This window comes from Hydractinia symbiolongicarpus, chromosome 12, assembly GCF_029227915.1.
Source record: "Hydractinia symbiolongicarpus strain clone_291-10 chromosome 12, HSymV2.1, whole genome shotgun sequence".
In the NCBI taxonomy this organism is placed as follows: domain Eukaryota; kingdom Metazoa; phylum Cnidaria; class Hydrozoa; order Anthoathecata; family Hydractiniidae; genus Hydractinia; species Hydractinia symbiolongicarpus.
Window position 1 is genome coordinate 19,541,698 of NC_079886.1, and position 19,876 is coordinate 19,561,573.

At 32.6% G+C, this 19,876-nt stretch overlaps 2 protein-coding genes across 2 annotated transcripts in view; one reads left to right on the plus strand and one right to left on the minus strand.

Moving 5' to 3' along the window:
* Nucleotides 1–489: 489 nt before the first annotated feature.
* On the minus strand, nt 490–12,955 carry LOC130622657 (dolichyl-diphosphooligosaccharide--protein glycosyltransferase subunit STT3B-like). Its single transcript, XM_057438146.1, has 19 exons — nt 12,702–12,955; nt 8,689–8,797; nt 7,978–8,087; nt 7,439–7,527; nt 7,274–7,362; nt 6,752–6,817; nt 6,567–6,666; nt 6,382–6,480; nt 5,829–5,975; nt 5,222–5,270; nt 4,933–5,087; nt 4,438–4,646; nt 4,107–4,282; nt 3,142–3,213; nt 2,666–2,939; nt 2,119–2,232; nt 1,765–1,889; nt 1,105–1,195; nt 490–1,007 (listed from the first exon to the last, which is right to left on the minus strand). Exons 1-19 carry the CDS (start codon nt 12,905–12,907, stop codon nt 903–905), a joined length of 2,385 nt encoding a protein of 794 aa, XP_057294129.1. The 5' UTR covers nt 12,908–12,955; the 3' UTR covers nt 490–902.
* The window catches only part of LOC130622656 (general transcription and DNA repair factor IIH helicase subunit XPB-like), a 29,873-nt gene continuing 16,138 nt past the window's right edge, over nt 6,142–19,876 (plus strand). Inside the window, exons 1-5 of the mRNA XM_057438145.1 lie at nt 6,142–6,151; nt 15,738–15,817; nt 16,953–16,987; nt 17,109–17,163; nt 19,124–19,188. Of these exons, the coding sequence (XP_057294128.1) occupies nt 15,784–15,817; nt 16,953–16,987; nt 17,109–17,163; nt 19,124–19,188 (189 nt within the window). The 5' untranslated portion in view covers nt 6,142–6,151; nt 15,738–15,783. The remainder of the gene's footprint in view (nt 6,152–15,737; nt 15,818–16,952; nt 16,988–17,108; nt 17,164–19,123; nt 19,189–19,876) is intronic.

The window sequence follows — 19,876 nt, forward strand, 5'->3', positions numbered from 1 at the left end:
ATATGGTCGTTGTAGTTATCGTTCAAGTTGTTTCTGGTTAAAATTGGGGCCATGTGTCGCCGCCCTGTACAGTAGTCCTTGAAAGGCGTAATATAAATTCGTCAATTTTTAGGAGCAACAGTAAAGTTTCCTAAGCTCTAGCTGAGGAAAAATAGATGTTTTACCAACCTCGCGTACCCAGGGCATATTGTACCTTTTCCATCAAAACTTAAACCAATCAGAAAGCAAAATGTTTCGGAAATAATTTTAGGATGCTTAGCAGAGCATGTTGTGTTGTTGTGTCTGAAAACTAGTCGTGGGATCGAAAATCTGCGGGCGCTCGTCCTTTGAAAGTTAACAGGGAATGAGTAATAATTCAGGGTGGTAAACGAGGCAGTAGAACGAAGATTCAATCAAACTGTGGTACGCAATTTTAATTTTTGATATGAAGTGCCGAATTATAAATCCACGCACAATGAGACTGAGAAACCAAGAAAAAACCAAACTAAGTGATGTACACATCGTATTTTATTCTTCTACTATGAATTCTACAAAAAAAACACCCTAAATTTTAGATTTTTATTGTATAGCTGGGAAGATCAAAAAACCTGGAGAATTTGAACTAACTCTCACAATCGCGCCATCTACGATGATAAAATGCGAAATACGATTAGGATGTAATTTTTAGAATAAAAAGCGACATAAAAACTAAAACTAGTCTACTTTGCCCCACTAAGCGTAATAATAAATCATTGAAAAAAAAAACAGTATATCCAAAAATATCCGCCAAGATATTTACATCCTTGAAAACATTGCATTGATGTGTTTATGCGTCAAACCTGACTCGCTGCACCATATGTTTTGCACGCCCAGTAAAAGCATTATGAAAATTCATGAAAAAATTTTCTAAAAAAAAAATTCGTCTATTTCTTTGTTTTTGTTTTCTTTGATTTTTTTGTGTATCGTGATTTCGCACCCTTCTTTATAGCGAGTTTTTCTTTGAGTTGACCAGTCTTGTTGGACCGCGTCTAAAGAGAGGAAAATGAGACAAACGAAAAAAAAAAAACAGTTACCAAACCCACTTAGTTAAAAAATTTAAAAAGTAAAATCCTCGTCAAATCTCACCTTTCTGGAATAATATTTCTTTTTATTTTTTTTAATTCTGGTTGCTCGTGTTTTCAGCGCGCTTTTAGTTCGCGTCTCCAATGGTTTGACTCTAAACAAAGAAATAACGCGTTGCTCTTTAAATCTTAACAAAAAAACTCATGACCGAGATTTTCAGTTTTCACGACTTTAACGTCACACCCACAAGCAGAGGAAGTTGACAGCTTCAAGTTTGCTGGCGAAATAACGGCACCCAGCCGGAGAAAAGAAAAATTGATTTGTGGCAGTTTATTTTTCTGGATTTTGAATAAACAGTTAACACCCTAATTCAGAGTTATAACGGCGAATTTCCACGAATTAAAATGTGAATGGCGAATTAGCCGCGAAAAATTCTTCTCAACGAGTTTTTCTAGAAATATAGTGAGTGCTTTCTGATTGGTTGGAAGTTTTCAGCGAAATATTTCGTCGCTAAAATGTGGGAACTGTTTGTACTTTATCGGCGCAACGGATTTTTCAAAGCAAAATCAAAACAAACGAAATTGTGCATGCCGAGATACATTTCGCCAACAAATTCGCCGTGGAATTTGCTTCGTGAAAATTCGCCTTAAAAAAGCAAGATATAATTTAGTGGCTTTTTTAAACACGTTCAAACGAATAACCAGCAAAACTTGGGAAACATACCTGTAGATTCTAACAAGCCAGTGTTCGGTAGTGAAAGCTTCTTCTAAATGTGTCAGTTTTATATTCTTATTACCTATCTCAGTGTTCCTTGTTCGGTCGTAACCCGAGGGTGCTCTGTAATCCAACTGAAAAAAGAAAGTAAAAATAAGGCTTCCACCATGGTTCCATAAGCAAAAATGCAAAAGAACCAAAACATTTTAAGATTTTTGGAACGTGTGGAATTTTGCAGCACGGCGCAACATAAACCGAATTAAAAACAAAGGACCGTATCAACGATTAAAAAATGAACCTCAAAAACAACAAATTTATATGCTCATAAAAATGAAAAAAGTAGATACACTTTACGTTAATTACCTTTAGGTCACCAAACCGATAGTAGCATAATTTATACATCAAACAGTTTAAAAGTGTTGGAGAACCGCCTTTATCTACACGAAACTCTCCTTGAGGTGTAAAATAATCCGATTCCTAGGGACAAAAGTAAAAGATATTAGAATAAATTATAAAAGAAGCTACGCTATAAAAAATATTACTTAGCAAGCCGCTGCACAAAACGGAAAAGAAAATGTGTATTTAAAATGTTTACGTCATGTGCACATAAAATTTTCTTTTCCGTTCCGTTCCAGGCAAAGTGGAATCGAGTTAAACTTTACCTTTACATTCCGTGCAGAAGCGACAGGCAGAAAATTAGATGGCAAAGCAGATTAATTATTTCGTGAGAACTGCCTAAAGTGTGTTTACTTCCTTTTTGAAATGTGCGTAATAACATGTAGTGAAAATTACCAGCAGAAATTTTTTTGTTCTGTTCCCGCCCGTCCTTTTCGTGGAAAATTTTCTTAAAGTGGCAGGCAAATTATATTACCATTAAAAAAAAGACAATGATATGAACAGAAATACTCGCCTTGATATCTTTCGGGTGTTCTCCTTCAGCAATTCTCACCATCCATAAAAACTTATTAATATCATCACCAGAGTATCCTATTACACCGCCAAAGATCACCAAAACATAATCCACATCCAAACTCCTCATGATTTCGTACGCAGCACTTTCATTCGATGACATGGCTTTTCCCACGAGAGCAATGTGACTGTTGTTCCAAGTGTTGTTATCCACTAGTGTCGTCCTATTCGCCATCCCAGCAATTTGATATCCATAATCCCACCAAGACATCACCCTATGAAGGTAATATGATACCCGTATATGTCTGGCTGCCACGCAAAATGGTACCAAAATTAGCGAGACGCACGCAAGCCGTATAAAAAGGACGGGCGGACCCGTGGATTATTCAACGTGCCATCGACTAGTAAAGTTTTTATACTATAACTTAATCAATGCACGTTTTACACAAGCAAAATCAAAAAAAGGAACATGCAAACCTTGCATCATCAGGTGTATTTTGACTTAACCAGTGATAAGCCTCTCTGAAGTCATCCAAGATGTTTCGGCTCCTAAACACAAATCAAGAATAATGAAACAAGTTCTGAAGATTTAGCTAATCTGTAAGATGTTAATTTTAATATACTATTACATTTATAAAGTATATAGTGTATATAGTGTATGTTATAATTAGAGTAGACTTAATAATTCGAACGCCCGCAAGACCAAAATATTTGTTTGACCAAAATATTTGTATGACCAAAATATTTGTATGACCAAAATATTTGTATGACCAAAATATTTGTTTGAATTATAGAGTTTATAGCAAATTTTATTGGAAGTTGAGCTGTTTCTAGTACGTTTCTACGCACTTAAACATTCTGATTGAGTGTTATGTTCGAGATGGGTATGAATTATTTAATACAATACTTTCGTCTTGAATATATTATCATCTTTCTTTAAAAAAAAAAAAAAAAAATCGGAGACCAAAAATTACTTTTTAAACCTCCAATATAAATGACACAGGTATTTACTCGGATTAAAAAAAACCTCAAGCAATATGGACGTTCGATTCTTGAAAACGGTAACTTTTAATATTTTACTGGAAAATGGATTGCCCAAAATACAAAGAGGAACTCACGGAGACAACGAGAAACCTAGGTGTGTTTATCTCTGAAGTTTAGTTCAAAAAGGTTACTTAATAACTAGGTCTAATAACTAGGCGTTTTCTTCCTGTTTTGCAAACATATGCACAAATCTTTGATAGCAATTCGAAGAAAATTATAAAATTTCCAGATAATATTCACAAAGTTAAACTCTTTTTCCTGCGAAAATACTTAATTTTTTTTTTATGTGTTACAGAAGCTTCTTTTATGTTGTCCGAATTAGTGTTTTAAGCCTGTTTCTTAGAAGACCTCACAACTGCAAGATAAAAAGAAGAAACAATACAAAATAATATACACACCCGTCGTAATTCGAAGTTGCAAGCACAATGGATGGACTGGAATAAGCATTACTGGTAACCCACGTACAGTGGACAGAGAACAACATTAGCATCATTAAAAGCAACATGACGACCATCATTTTCAAATGGGCACCTACAGCGGAATTACTGCCCACATCGTCAGTTTTTGATTTCTCCTATGCAATAAAAATAACCGCTTAATACTGTATACACCATATTATATCAACACACAACATATAAAAGCAAAGCAGCTAGGAAAATCATGGAGAATATTAAGGCTTTCACATTGAAACACCTAAAAGATTTGAACATAACATATTGCAAGCTATACCTCTTTTTTAGGGCCCTCTTTTTTCTTTTTCTTTACTTCTGCATCAGTGGGGGTTTTCTTAGCAGTTGAGTCGTCCTGATCGGACAGGTAGTTATCTAACGTGCTCGAAAAACCGATGGCAGCCAACATACATACGCAGGGAGTCAGCGTCAACATAAGACGAACCATAACTCCAGCAAAATACACAGCAGAGACAGCATACAACACAACTAGGAGTAATGCATAAATTAATTTTAGAGCTACAGTCATTTATTTATATCATTTATAACAGAGTCAGTATCTATACATTATATATTCAACAAATGAGATATTGATTTTACTCTTTCTAACACATGGGTTGAAAAACAACAGGTTATCTAAACAAATTGACCAAGCCTTTTTAGCTGTTATTTCAAAAATTCATTAACATCTCGAAGACAGAGTGGAAGAGAATTTCTCTGATAAAAAACTCACAGTTTAGGCAATACAACACCTAACAAACAAGTTAAAACATACTGAATACTCGCTCATTGTTAATGTTTTTCACACAGAGCCACAAACCATATGGAAACACACAAATAAGTATGTGGAGGTCGAAGAAGAATGACACCCATGTCGTTGGTTGATGCTCAGACACCGATGCAATGATGGGAATATGGATTTTCGCATATCTAGTGAAATTATCAAACATTAATACAAGAAATTAGATTGTTTATAGTTTAAGTACTTGTTTAATATTCTAATTAAAGTCGTACAAATATGCGGTTAAAAATTCGAAAATGATCATTTAAAAAACAAAACATACCCAGTATCATAAAGTGAGTAAAATCTCCCACTCCATGGAGCAACATAACCTAAAACAGGATGATATAAAATACACACCAGTATGTACAGTATAAATTACCAAAATATTGCTTGAGAACAAAAAATAGGGTAGCTTTGTGCTCTTCAATGTTTTAGTTCTAAATCAAATGTGCAAAGTTTTGAACTCTTGTTATGAGTGATAAAAAATTAAATCCATTAAAATTTTTGTTGTAGACCTTTAAAAGGCAACCAGTTTTCATAACTGTCCTGAAAAATAATCAGGCCTGTAATTAGTTGATTTGGATGGGTTTAATAGTAGGCAAACCATTTTATTTTTTTGCTACACGTGAATTAACTATGAAACATTCCAAAGCATTTTTTTAATGATCCTGTTTAAGAGCTCAGGAAGGAGAAAAAGAAAGAGTGAAAGTAGAAGGAATTATGTATCTGATTAATCAAAAAAGACAAAAACCCTATAAATTAACCAAAACTTGGTCTTTCCACGTGAAGAATTGTTTGCTGACTTAGAATGTTGAGAAGAAAAAAACAACTATTAAAATTATAGGATATAAAAATTACAAAACTTTATAATTACACAATCCACCTACCAGCGTAAGTTAATCCAACAACTGCTAAGAAAACTACCCCAGCAACACCGACAATTGCAAAGTTGAACAGATACATAAACTCTTTCTTGGACATCCTGTCTCGTAAATACTGTATAAACGCATACGCCTGTAGCAAAGCAAACACACCTAAAATTAAAAAAACTTATATTGACAGGAAACCATATTTATGTAAGATCCGGAATATTTTATTAACAATAAAACAAACAAAAAAATAAGGCATTCAAATAACAAGTAAATTTTTGCATTCAACTTTCTATAAAAGTAGATTTGCGATTAAGAAATAACTTCTCTACCTGAGTTTACATATTAGCTACAAGGGCTGATCCAAGCTAATTTGGACATCGGTATACCGATTTTGGGGACATCTAATTTTATACCTTATATTTCATATATATATATATTATCTGCGGCGCCATCGACGCCCAAAATAATTTCTGGATCACCCCCTGAGCTACTATGGTTAACCATAAGCATAAATTCCGTTTACAAAATTTTTAAGCACGTAAGGGAAGAAACTTGTATGCATATTTACCTGCTGCTGCCATGTGTTCACTAGTTCGGATGGGTTGAAATCCAACAAATGGAATTTGCATAGACAACAGTAATCCAGTTATGAAAAAAACACTGTAAGCTGTTAAAAAAATGAAAATATGTAAAGCTTATTTACTAGCTTATTTATTGAAAGTAAAAGTATAATTGAATATATAAATCACTTACATGTAAAAATTTTACTTGAGAATCTTCCCATTAACAACAAAACAAATACATGAAGTGGAATCAAATTAATGATAAAAACATAACCACCCCATGCGGATACCTAAATCATTGGGAAAAACAACAGAAATATTTTTGATAAAGAAAAATATGCAAGAATGCAATATTAAAACAATTACGCTACTCACCATATAGAAATAAGAAAGAGCTGCACAAATAGACCAAGATACCGAACCAGTTTTCATTGCCCTAATCTAAATGCATGATAGGAAAGAGTACAGTCTTTGGCTGCACAAAACATTACACAGACCACAAAATTTGGGGGCAATAATATTCCTTTACCCTCATAGTTATCTTAACTTTTAAATACATGAATGATTTTTTGTTAGCCAAAAGTATTAACATTTTATGAACATTTTTAGGATTAACTTGACAGTCATTTGTTCAAAAGGAATAGAATGCCTTTTCAATATTTTTTCTTACGATCTATAAATTTAAAACTAGTACACACTTTCTCTTGCAAGCTCGTTTTTGCTTGGCAGAATGATGGGTATATATATGGAACTTTGTGAACAATAGAAACTCATATATTGTTAACCTATTGACAAAATAGGGTCAACAAAAAAATCCTTCACTATTACTATTAGACAAAATTAGGGTAAAGATAGCTCTGTTCACTAACACAACAAAACTTTGTAGTAATTGCATACCCATAGAAAATATGTGAATTGTAATGCGAATATAGCAATTCCTTCATTATCATATGAACCAGCAACAGAACGAGAAATATAACCAGGAGCTAGAAAATTAACAAGAACTACATTAACATTTCTGCTACAGAGAAGACAGGAAAAACAAATTCAGCAAAGGTATACCTATGGCAATAAAACACGCAGCAAAGAGGCCTGCTCTGTCATTCCAAAGTTCCTTTGTTAAAAAATATGTTGAGATTGCAGTCAGCCCACTAAAATGTAGACAAAGAAAGCCATAGTGATTTACCAAATCCATTAGAGAATTTCTCAACAGGGCTAATATAAAATTGAATATGGTTGGAGTAGCTGTGCATGAAGATTTAGTAAAAAAAATATCATGAATTTTTGGAGCACAGAATGGATCAGCAGTAAAATTATTTTTAAAATTATCAGTAAAACTATTTTTTGAAAAAATACACACTGGCACTTTAAAACTGTAATTGGTATGTATACATGGTGCTAATGATACATTTCTCTGTTATTCTGACTCTTCCCTTCTTTTTTTCTTCGCCAATTTAGTTTATTGTGTATTTTATTGAATTTGGACAATAAATCTTAGACTCCAAATACAATACTCAGTATATTGTGATTGACATAAAAGTAGCCATAAGACAAGGCTGCAGACTACAGAAGGTTTTTGTTACTGTAAAATCTATTTCTACCTGAAAACGGGTGCTAAAAATACACAAACATCACGAATATGAACTGTAAAATGAAGTGCATTTAATATCCAATGTAGACCACCAGCTGTTACCATCAAGCCAGGATAAACCTAAATGATATATGCATTCATACAAATACAAGCACGAGCAACAAAAAAATTATTTGTTGCAAAAATAGAGACACGCTTTAAAAACAAAAGAAATAAAAATCCAAGAAAAGAAAACAATAACTTCTTTGTCGCACATATTCTACTTTTAAAAGCTTTTTTTACTTTTCTTCTTTTTACTTTTCTACTTTTACAAAAATTACAAAAATTAGTTCAATAAAATTAGGCAGCCATTAAGCAACTTTAGATTTAGAATTTAAATGTGTATTAAAAATATAAGGCAAACCCTGCTCCTTCTTTAGTTCATATACATATACATTAGTATATACATTTTTTGGAAGAATTTGTTACCCATAGTGAAGTAACAACTGAAGTCAAAAAAAGAAAAACAAAAATTATGTAAAAACAAACATTTTGTAATTATTTATTAAATAATAAGTTTGAACTAAATGATTACATAGAAGTAAAGAAAGGAAGTATCTTAACTTATATGAGGATGTTGTCTCCAACTAAGAATCCCAAATTAATAGAAAAAAGTACTTACAAAAATTGTAATAAACACTACCTTAGGTATCAATTTCTCTTCATATAATGAAAAACTTACAGTTCCTCCTACAATTCGTCCAAGTGGATACCATGCCCTTTCATCAAACCAATTTAAAAAATTATAAAAACCATTGCTAACGAGATGGTGAGTTGCCCTGTAGTTAAACCTAAAAGAAATAAGAAATATCAAAATATTCATTTTTGCATATAACACAGTCAGTACAGGAAATGCCCAAGGAAGTTTAGGTTGCAATAGATGACCACGCTTTAGAAGATCCAATATTAGGCCTATCAATAAGAAAAAAACATGCAATAAATCGGACCCCTAAACTTTAATAATTTTGTTTGCACAAGTGATTCTTTTTAAATTCGAAACTAAAAACCAGCTAGCCAAACTTTTTATGGAACTGGAGGACAGTTACTGACTCAACTAATATTCTATTTCTCAGAATTGGACATGTCTTTTTTGCTAGATCAATCGTCCGTTATTGATAGACCTGTAATATTATTGACATTATTTACTAAGAAAGGTTTATAGACAATATAAACATTTATCCTGACACTGTAACCAGGGCATTCCTTGAGATGAGTGCAATCGCACGCTCACTCGCCCACACACCTGTAAAAAAATTTACGAGTGCTTTTTATCGCACTCGTGAATTTTTTTTTTTTCTAAAATATTATAAAACGATGAAAAGGGCTATTAAACCTAAAGTAAAATCTGTTTTTTATGTATATTCAAGATTTTTGGTATAAAAATAAACTACATAATAATTATCACGGATTGTCTGTAACAGATGTACGGAACAATCTTTTGTAATGTTTATATAATTTTGTTATCCATTTATATCATCATACATGATAAAATGGATGGCAGCAATGGGTAGGAGATAGTTGCGTGTCTTATTTTATAATTATTTTTGATATTTTTAGTGGCCAATTTGCTTGAAGGTAATGAAGATAAAAAGAGAAAATTATCATCTATACATTTTATTTTAACATTTATCAATATTTTTAACAGGAATTAAAAATTAAGTCCTGGGTACTAGGTTTTGAAATACATGTCAATTAAACCTAAAAATGATACCTGCTATACTATTCTATTACCTGAAGCAAATTATCAAGGTGCTCAATGTGATGGCAAAGATATAAATAGATTAGAATTACATTCAACACAAAAGAAAAATGATCTCCAGAATTGTGTTTCAGATTAGCAATTTCACAACATTTTTTTTCATAACAGAAAAAAAGGTGTTGTGTAATAATTGAAATGTATTTTTATATTTTCACCACCTGAAGATTAATACACCTTCTGGTGGCCCACAAATATAATTGTTTTTACACAAGGAGAGTATGACGTGAATATTCATCTTTATGCCCTTCAAAAATAAATACTGAAAAAAAAATTGTTTTATTCATACACAATGAAAGTGCACAAATCAAAATTTTCCTTTTATATTTCCTTTAATCATATTTTTCTTGCAAGACTTAGTATTCAAACATCTTTTCTATACAGCCCGGACAATTAATAGTGAATGCTCGAATGGAGCAACACTCCCTGTTGATATATACAAAAAAATCCCTAAACTAAGATTTTGATCATATTGCAGACAAGCAATGTGATGTCAAAATTACTCTGATCTTTGCCGCTTTTCATGGAAGCTCTTATTCAAGATGACATTCAGAATTGCTTGAGACTTGCTTAGAAGTAGCTTGTTTAACCTTAGTAATCTCTTTTGGTAATAAGGAAAAAAGAGATGTATTTGTTAAATATTAATGTTGTATAAGTCTTTTGAAATAAAAGTAAGTAAGCTTAATTAAGGACATGTATACATCTGGGTTAAAAACTCCAGCTGCTGTAAGAAGTTAGTAATCCACATGTTCTGACGACATGTGGATTACTAACACATATTAATTTCCACACACGGTTCAGCACTCACAGGCGTAATTTTTCTAACAGCAGGGCCTGGTACATATCTTGTAAACAATTAAATCTTCTCTATTACTGGATAATGCCTGCAGGATTTTTTTTTAAAAAACATAGTTTTAAGAAAGGCTGACTCTACTCAACTTCCATGCTTTTAATGACTATTTTACTTTGATTGATGATATGTTGCCTATTTTTTTTATATGCATAAATAAACCAAAGTATCTTAGAACTTTTGCTTTATTTATGGATATAAAAAAAAAACTTGTCCGTTGTTTTGGTGTCGTAGAACATTGCAGAGTTGGGTTATTTTCATCAGGGAAAGATCCTGACTGATATGCTAACATGCAAAATACTGCTGGGTAATTCCGTGTTAAATCACCTAAAATTTTGTGAAAATTGAACCAATGTTTTTGGATTTTGCCCATTTTTTTTAAATCCGCTAGGTATCATTAAGAAAAGGTCACATACAAAATTTTAGCCTATAGTATTGTGTGGTTCTCTTGTTATATGCGTTTTAGTTAAGGCCTGTTTTCCGGTTTTAAGGGTGTGCCAGGGTATGCATTTTTTTTAAGCCATAGCTTTGCTTCTCATTGCCCGGGGACAATGAAAATATCAGTTTTGACATATTTTTAGATGTAGATTCAAAAAATAGGTTAGGAGATGTGAGAATAAAGCAATCTCTCAGTCTGAACCAATTTTAAATTTAATGTTTTTTAGGGTTTTCATAATCTATCCAAGTTAAATTTTGACTATAAGTAATCTGTACACTTTACATCTGTACACTTTACACTTATGTGTAAAACAAGTTGTTGGTTTACAAATTTTTAAAGAATAATTTTTTAAAGTTAAGAAACAGATCCACAGATCTTCCTTGGTAATTTGGTTTTCCTAATGTCACGTCTGTTTTTTAAGCATCAAAAAAGGTACATGGTGATGTTTCAAGCAGCTACTAGCTCCATACGAGACAAGTCGCCAAGTATTGCAATTATTAAAATAGACTTTAGAAATAATTCCAGTGGATCTCACATGGGAAAAAAACACCCACAAAAATAAGATGTAAATCACAGAAATAGGAGGTTTTTAGCTCAACCCTACACAAACGCCCTTCTTGTTTACCAGCGTTTTTGCAAAGTTGTTTCTAGGGATGGGTTATAGTCAAAACCATTAAGTTATGTGGCATATGGAGTTGCCAGATCGTCGCTAGAGCTGTTTGTTTCTATAATCATGTAAGTAGGACGGTATACACTATAGCTAGCCTGATAGATGTGCATATTTTACATGGCTAGCCTCACAAACATCGAGGGATACACCCTGCCTATCATTTCCAGAAGGGGGGCATGGCTGTGCCCCCAGTGGAAACAATCCACTAACTATAGGTTTTTGTGATTTTCTGGGCTAGCCACTTTAAATATTTATTATTATTATTATTATTATTATTATTATTATTATTCATTATCATTATTATTATAGGGCTAAATGGTAATATTCAATTCTTGGATCAGGGTTAACATTATCAAATTTTGAAAAGGAAAACGAGGAACTTTTGAGAAAAATAGGGTGCATATTTGGATTTATCAGCAAAAATTATATAACATAGGAAATTTAGAATACCAAATATAATAGTTTGAGCATAATATTTAACTGCCATGAAAATATTTTTCCCGCAGTTAATTTGTGTGGTCATTTCTTCATAAAACATCGAAAGTTTGGCTACTAATAGAGGCAGTTGTACTTAGTGTATAAACTTGAAAATTTGCATGTTTCCATAAATTTTAGTGCTGAATTTAAATATGTTCTTATCATTTTTCTTATCATTTTTGTTAAAAATGATAAGAATTTTAAGCATTAAAAATTTTAAGCATGTTAACTCAGATCCAAAAATTGCCCAAATTGAATCGCCATCAAGGGGGATAGAAACCTGGTCTCCCGCACAAAGTACAAGAGTGATAGCCACTAAACTACGACGCCTTTTTAGCTGCTCAATACAGGTCAAAAATACCAAAACATTATTTACATTGAGTAAGGAAAATAAGCACTAGGAATCAAAAGAGTACAACTGAAATAATAACGGTGTGTTCTTACACTGTGTTCTTAATAAACAAAGCTATCAAAAAAATATATATTTGTATCAAAACACTAACCAAGGATCGAATTCATGAATTATACTTTCGAATCTGACAACTGCAAACAAACGACTAAAAAATGCAACGATCCACGCAGCGGCTAAAATTGAAAATGTGAGCAAAGACTGTATTCCAACCATTCCCGATGTTGACATTTTTGGAGGGTGTTTTGAAACTGTTTCCATTTCCTCCCCACTAGCCTTTCTCTTTGCAACCGCGGCCATTTTGAAGTTCTGCGCGTGTCTTTATGGTTGGTTCACTGATTACAAAACTCTGCGCGAAAGCTGATTGGTTTATGCTGGTGGTAGATCTTTACCAATCATCAAAAGCCGAAAATAAGGCCTTCCTGAGAACCTGGCATTGATTTCCACACAGTACGCTCACTGTATCTGACGCGCTACCTCGCTCGAGATTTTGTACGGGCTCTCCTATTCGAAGACGACGTTTCTTTAAAAAATATTTATTTTTCAAATATAAATATGGATAACTTTGTCACCTTCTTGATCAGGGAACAAGAAGCTGAGATGGAGAAGACCACATGGCTTTTGTTCTTAAAGCAGAAAATTGATTTTGTATAAAAGCTTACCCCCCCGACAAAAAAAAGTTTATCTAGAAGACTAAAGAAAAAAATATTTATCATGCTGAAAAATGCGGATAAATCCTCTCAGAGTTGTGAAAAATGAGCAGCCTCTAGACTGTTCACAATACTGGCAGAAAGTTGTTCGTGACTATTATTTCTTAAAAAAGCACCGCTGAACGGAGGCGAAAAAGATTTAAAAAATATATTTTATCAATGCTGAGAAAAAAAGCGACCATATAATTTCGATTTGACACTAATTAAGTATTTTCTTGTTCCGTTCCAATGCGTTTTGTTTATTATCAACCTTCCGGAAAATATGCGGAAAGTGTTACATATTATACACAGTCTAGGGCTCAGCACGTCTTTTTACTTTTTTCCACTTTTGGCGCTTGGTAGAGAGCAATACATGAGCAAGCGAGACATAATGATAACAACGTGTGTTCCGCTTTCGGTTATCGCTCTGCACAACGAGTCAAACTTCCGACATAACAGTCCCTGAAATCACATTTATTGGATTCTTTGTATGTTCCTTTTGCCTTCCTGTACCTTATTACTCATTTTTCAAATGGGTAAAGAGGTGAGGTTTTGATTTTATCAGACGACAAATCTGATAATAGCTAAATTACAAAAGATAAAACCAAAAAATAAGCAGTGTATTCTAGGTCTGGCTAGCTAACTTACTGTGTAGCCAGCTGTACCTAAAAGATGCTTCCCTGACAAAACGACTCAAGAGAGCGAAGTATATGAAGAAATTTCAGAAATTAATAAAATCCATGCTGTCTTTTTTTATGGAAACCACTCATCTGTTTAGTCCTAGTCATTTATGATTTTGTCATGAACAAGCCAGTTTATTTAAGGCTTTATAACAGCGACTATATTTTGACAGCTACAACTGTTGGACTTTAAACCCCTCATTCTCAATAGTGTAGCATAATTGCCAATATCTTGAATAAATTTTGTATGCAGGCATAGTTGCAGAGGAGTCAAATCCTCCATATTTTGAACCCCCCTCATCATCATTCTCGGCTTAACGTCCGTTTTCCATGCTAGCATGGGTTGGACGGGGTATATTAATGATCCTCTTCCAATCTGATCTAGACTGTGTTAGATCTAAAATCAACTTCCTCTGTATCAAGTCTGTCCTTATAACCTCCTGCCAAGTCTTTCTCAGTCTGCCTCTGGGCTTTGCCCCAGGAACTATCAAGTCTCTACACTTTCTTACCCAATTATCCTCCTCCATTCTTTCCAAGTGCCCCAGCCAATTCAATCTTCTTATCTGGATAACATCTTTAATTCTACGGAGACTCAGCCTGCTTCTTAGCTCATCTGAACTCTGTCTCTCAGACTGGCGTTACACATGCACCTAACCATTCTCATATCATTCCTTTCTAAACGGTCAAGATCTTCCTGCTTCACTGCCCATGTCTCACTACCGTACAACATAACACTTCTTACACAGGCCTCATACAACCTACCTTTTACCTCAATTGACAGGACTCTGCTAGTCAACAAAGGAAGTAACTCTCTGAGCTTTTTCCAAGCAGAACCTATCCTGCAAGTAACACTTCTTCCAACACCCCCTTCACTGCCCAACATATCACCTAAGTAACAGAAGTTCTCAACTATCTCTAACGAGCCACTGTTGTACATCATTAAAGCTGGAAATACTCTATTCTCTATAATCTCACCTTTGCAACGCTTGCTTACAAACTGAATGTCAGCTCTTAACCTTCCACTAATACTACTGCACTTCTTATGTACCCAATGCTTGCAAGTCTCACAAAAAATTGAGTTACTACGAACCCCTTTCCTGCAAACTCCACAAGCCTTTTCTCTTCTAGTCCTTTCTTCCACTTCTCAAACTTTTCAACTAATTCTTTCCCCTATTATTAGGAACCCCATCCACCACCCTTCTTATTTTGAGAGTTACCCCCTATTATTTCTAGGTGAAGCTATTATCTTATGTAACACAAAAACCCTATTAATTCAAACTCATATTTTTAAAGACATCAAAAAGCATTTTTGTTGTTGTTTAGAAATATATGCAACCTATCAAAAAAGTGATAGATAGTTGCAAAAAGTGTACAATTGCTGTTTCAATTTGGGAAGTTAAACACCAAGGGGTGGTAGGGGTGTTCCAATCATGACATATGTCTAATAGATAATTATAAATACTAAGTTAGTATCATAGCCATGCTGCAAACTAAAAAATAGTATATATATATAATTAAAAAAATTTGCAAGGAGGAATGGTGGATCCAAACCCACTCTCCCCCATAGACCAAATAGGGTTAACACAATCCAAAATTAGATGCAATGCATTCCCAGTAACAACAAACTTTTTTTCAAAGATTTCCTCAAAAATTTGTTTGTGTTTTACTTGACAGTTTGAGTTTTTTGCTTTTTTCTGTATTTTAAATGGGAATGTAATAAGGCTTTTGACCTTGAGCGATATGTTAACCTTAGTAATTTTCAGGTTTGGACAAATAAACAATGAAGAAGTATAAGTAAATCATTGCGATGGGAAAACATAAAAAAAGGAAGCATGAGGAAGGTAAATAACTTTACAAATTAATTCTACTTCGGAATGCCCCTGCTGGAATAAATGCACAGGTTAGTAAAACTTAAGACAATATTATACTACAGTACTGTGAAAAGGTTTGTTAACATCGTGGTTCGTGTTTATTTCTTGCTACGCACGAACAATGATAGCCCACGATGCGTATTCGTGGACTACACGAACTAAAAGTTAAATATTACATCATGGCTTCCATGATAGATAACTTCTATTGTAAAACAACAAAGACTGTTAGTTTATCAATTAAATCAAAAACCGTCAGAAAAAAATAAATTAACACTTGTTGTTTTAATTCGTTGTCATGCGATCTTAAAAAACATTTCTATCGCCGCTTTTCGTTTATAAACTTTTAAAATGCGATCTTAAAAAACATTTCTATCGCCGCTATTTGTTTTTAAACTTTTAATATGCGATCTAGAAAACATTTCTATCACCCCTTTTCGTTTTTAAACTTTAAAATGCGATCTAAAAAACATTTCTATCGCCGCTTTTCGTTTTTAAACTTTTAATACGTGATGTAAAAAAACATTTCTATTGCCGCTTTTCGCTTTTAAACTTTTAAAATTCAATCTAAAAAAGCATTTTTATTGGCGCAGACAAATTTAACTTTTCTAGACAAATGACATTTCGTAAAAATACGATCGCGTCCATGATGAAAAAGTATACACCAAGCAAAAACTACGAATATTCTTTTTTAACATGATAAAACCTGAAACAAACAAATTAACTTTATTAAAAGACTTTTTTGAAAAGAAAAAAAAATAAATTATACTGGCTATAAAAATCGTGGAGCTCGCGAAAATAATCGTGGGACACACCATCCTTCATGGAGATAATAATATTAGCGTGGTGGCCATGATAGAATGTTTGAATGTTTGTTATACATAAAGACCACAATTTTATTGTGGCTTTTGTGCACCACGCTCGTTACCCGAACACGATGTTAACAAACCTTTTTACAGTACTGTATGCAACTGACAAGCACGTTCAGATTACGATTTAAAAAGCAACAAAATTTGAATTCAATGTTGTGTCATTTATTCTTAAAAATTTTGCAATCATTATAATGTATCATTATGATGCAAGTACAAAAATATTTTGGTTTATTTAGGGCATAAATCTTCCAAAAAGTTTAAAGCACAAGACGTAAGTATGTTTATAACAAAGAAAAAGTATACAAACTGTATACAATATGGGTAAAATAAATTGCGATTAAGTTAAATATTATTTATGTGTGTATGTATTTATGTATGTATTTCCTTTTCAGGATCTTTCTGACTATGAACAAGATGAATCTAGCAATTTAAGCTCTTTTGACAATGGTAGGATAGTTATCAACTGTATAAATGTAATCTGAAGAATTGAATTATTATATAACATAAAAAACAGGGGAATGTTCTGCACCTTGAAATGATTGAAAACCTTGAAATCAGACCTTAAGAATGTAAAATATTTATTATTCTTTGGAAAAAAATGTGGATTTTTATTTTTCTAAAATATTTGTCATTGTGACAAAGATGCTCTGTTTGCAATTTTATAAATAATAAAACTTTCAGGTTCAAATGTTAAGCATTACTTTATTCTTTACTTTTTCTGTGCCTTGGAACTTTGAATTTGCAAAATTATATAAGTAAAATTTAAGAAGAGGTGAAAAAAACCTAAAATCCTTAAACAAATTGGATTATGTACTCCATAAATATTGCATCCCATAATCATACAGTCGTAATGGTTAACACTTGTGCACATATGTGTATTTTTGCAGCCATTTTAATATTACATTATCACAATTAGGTAATAGTTTGCGAAACTAATTACTTTAAAGATTTTGGTGTCGATAGGCTGTTTATATCTGGAACATCTTAGAACATGAAACTCACAAGGATGTAATGCCATTTTATTATACACTTATGGCCAAGGAATACTTTTAGATTTTTACCCCACTTTCTCCCTGCCATAATAACATCATAATTTTGGTATAAAAATCACTTAAACATATGCTTCTGGAATGCATGTGGACGATAAATTGATATAAAAAAATTGATATTCCACAACATTAAGCATCAAGGTTATTTAAAGCCATTCCTACCAAAGGTTGGATTATTTTTTAGCATCTACTTTTTAATATGTAAATCATCCGCAAAAATAGACAGTAAAATTTCTCAATATTTATAGAACTCAGCAAAAAGAGCATGTAGCAGGTCTTATGTTCAAATTTCTGCCTGTTTAAAGCTATCAACCTTTCAGATGCATGTCAGCACGTAAGAACTGCCAAGGTCAACAACAAAAATTCTTGATTTTTATTTAAGCTACATGTGACTTCAAGTTATAAACGATTTTTTCTCCCTGATTGCAACTGTTGTTTGTAAATATGAGCTGTGATCACAAAGCAAATCGTTAATGTGAAACATAAGTTTCCCAACTTGAAACAGGCAAATTGCATTATATGTTGGTGATTTCTTGCATTTGTGAAATAAATTGAATTGGAAAAGCTGTTTTCTTTCATCGAAGCATGGTAAATGTAGTGATATTGACTTAGTAAAAGAGACATTTTGTTTGTAATTAATGGCAAGAAATAATAAATGTTTTCCTGTTAGTAAGATTCTAAAGAATCTAATACAAGCCTATTTGGGAAATTTGTTTCAAAAAATAATCACCCTAATACATAAAATTTGCCAACCTTTTACTTAATGCAGGCCTATCAATAAGTGGAGAGCAATTGCTCTTGCTCACGCAAAGGCTTGCCCTATTCTGAGAAATGAGAAACTACCTGAGCCATGAATTGCTTCCCCAATTCCAAAAATAGTTTTTCTGGCTGAGCAATATCAATTCGTCTCACATGGAAATCAATGTTTCCTTTTCTTATTATTTACAGTAAAAAAGAACAAAAATAGATAAAAAAGATAAAATAAAATAGATAAAAAAGACTTTGTGTTTTTAAACTTATTCTATTTATTCAGATTGCTCGCCCAGTTTTAATTATTGTAACCTTGGGGGAGCGATTTATTGCTCTGGTTTTATTTTCTTATTGATAGGCCTGTTAATGCAGCAGAGAATTATGACCCAACTTTAGGCTATAGTTGTAACATTCTAGTTGCACTATATACTTATATTTAATCTGCAGAACAAAAGGACGGTGTGTGCCTTTTTTAGTAGCATATTAAATATACATAAGACATGATTTTTTTAATGTTAAGCACAGTGTAAAATTAAGAACAGTAGAATAATAAGATTTTTTACATGGTATATCCATTGCATTAAATTCCTCTCTGTCTCATAATTTAGAAAAAACAGACGTCCCAGCTGCAGCTGGTAGATCAGTGGATGAGGGAGTCAATGTTAATGCTGTGGTATGGTTACTAAATAACTTCCTTTTCTTTTTTTTACTGTATTTTTTGGGGGGGGAATTTGGTTTAGAAAAAAGACATTATTTTGAATGTGCTTTTATGGTTGTGACACAAATAAGTTTTTATTCTATTGATTTGCAATGCAATGCAAAAGGAAAATAAATGGAAGATACACCCACAATGGAAAATTTTTGTATCCTACCACTGGACTCACCAATATTTTTTTTTTTTTTAGTCTATACACGTGACATAAATTAAAAGCCTGTGTTTGCATCAAGGAAGACTATTATATGCTAAAATTTATATTAAAATATGGCATATGACGTATTATTAGAGCTTTAGCACTACTTCTAAGCTGTAATTTCTCAATATGCCAGAGGTTTTTTATGCAGGATATGAAATATTTATATGCCATACTAAAGAAATTATACGCTGTATTATAATTTACCCCATTGTTTAATTTTTCCACGTTGTTAAAAAATTATTCTATATTTTTTTACATAAAAAACTTTTTAAAAAAGGCTTTCGAATGAATCTTAAACATTCCTGGATTTTATTAAGAAATAATATTAAAAGCTTTCATTAATAAATAGCCATAAAAACACCCTAAAGTGTAATAAATATTTTCCACATGACCAGAAAAAATATTTATAATATAGCTATTGAAAACAGGTATAGCACTTAAACATGA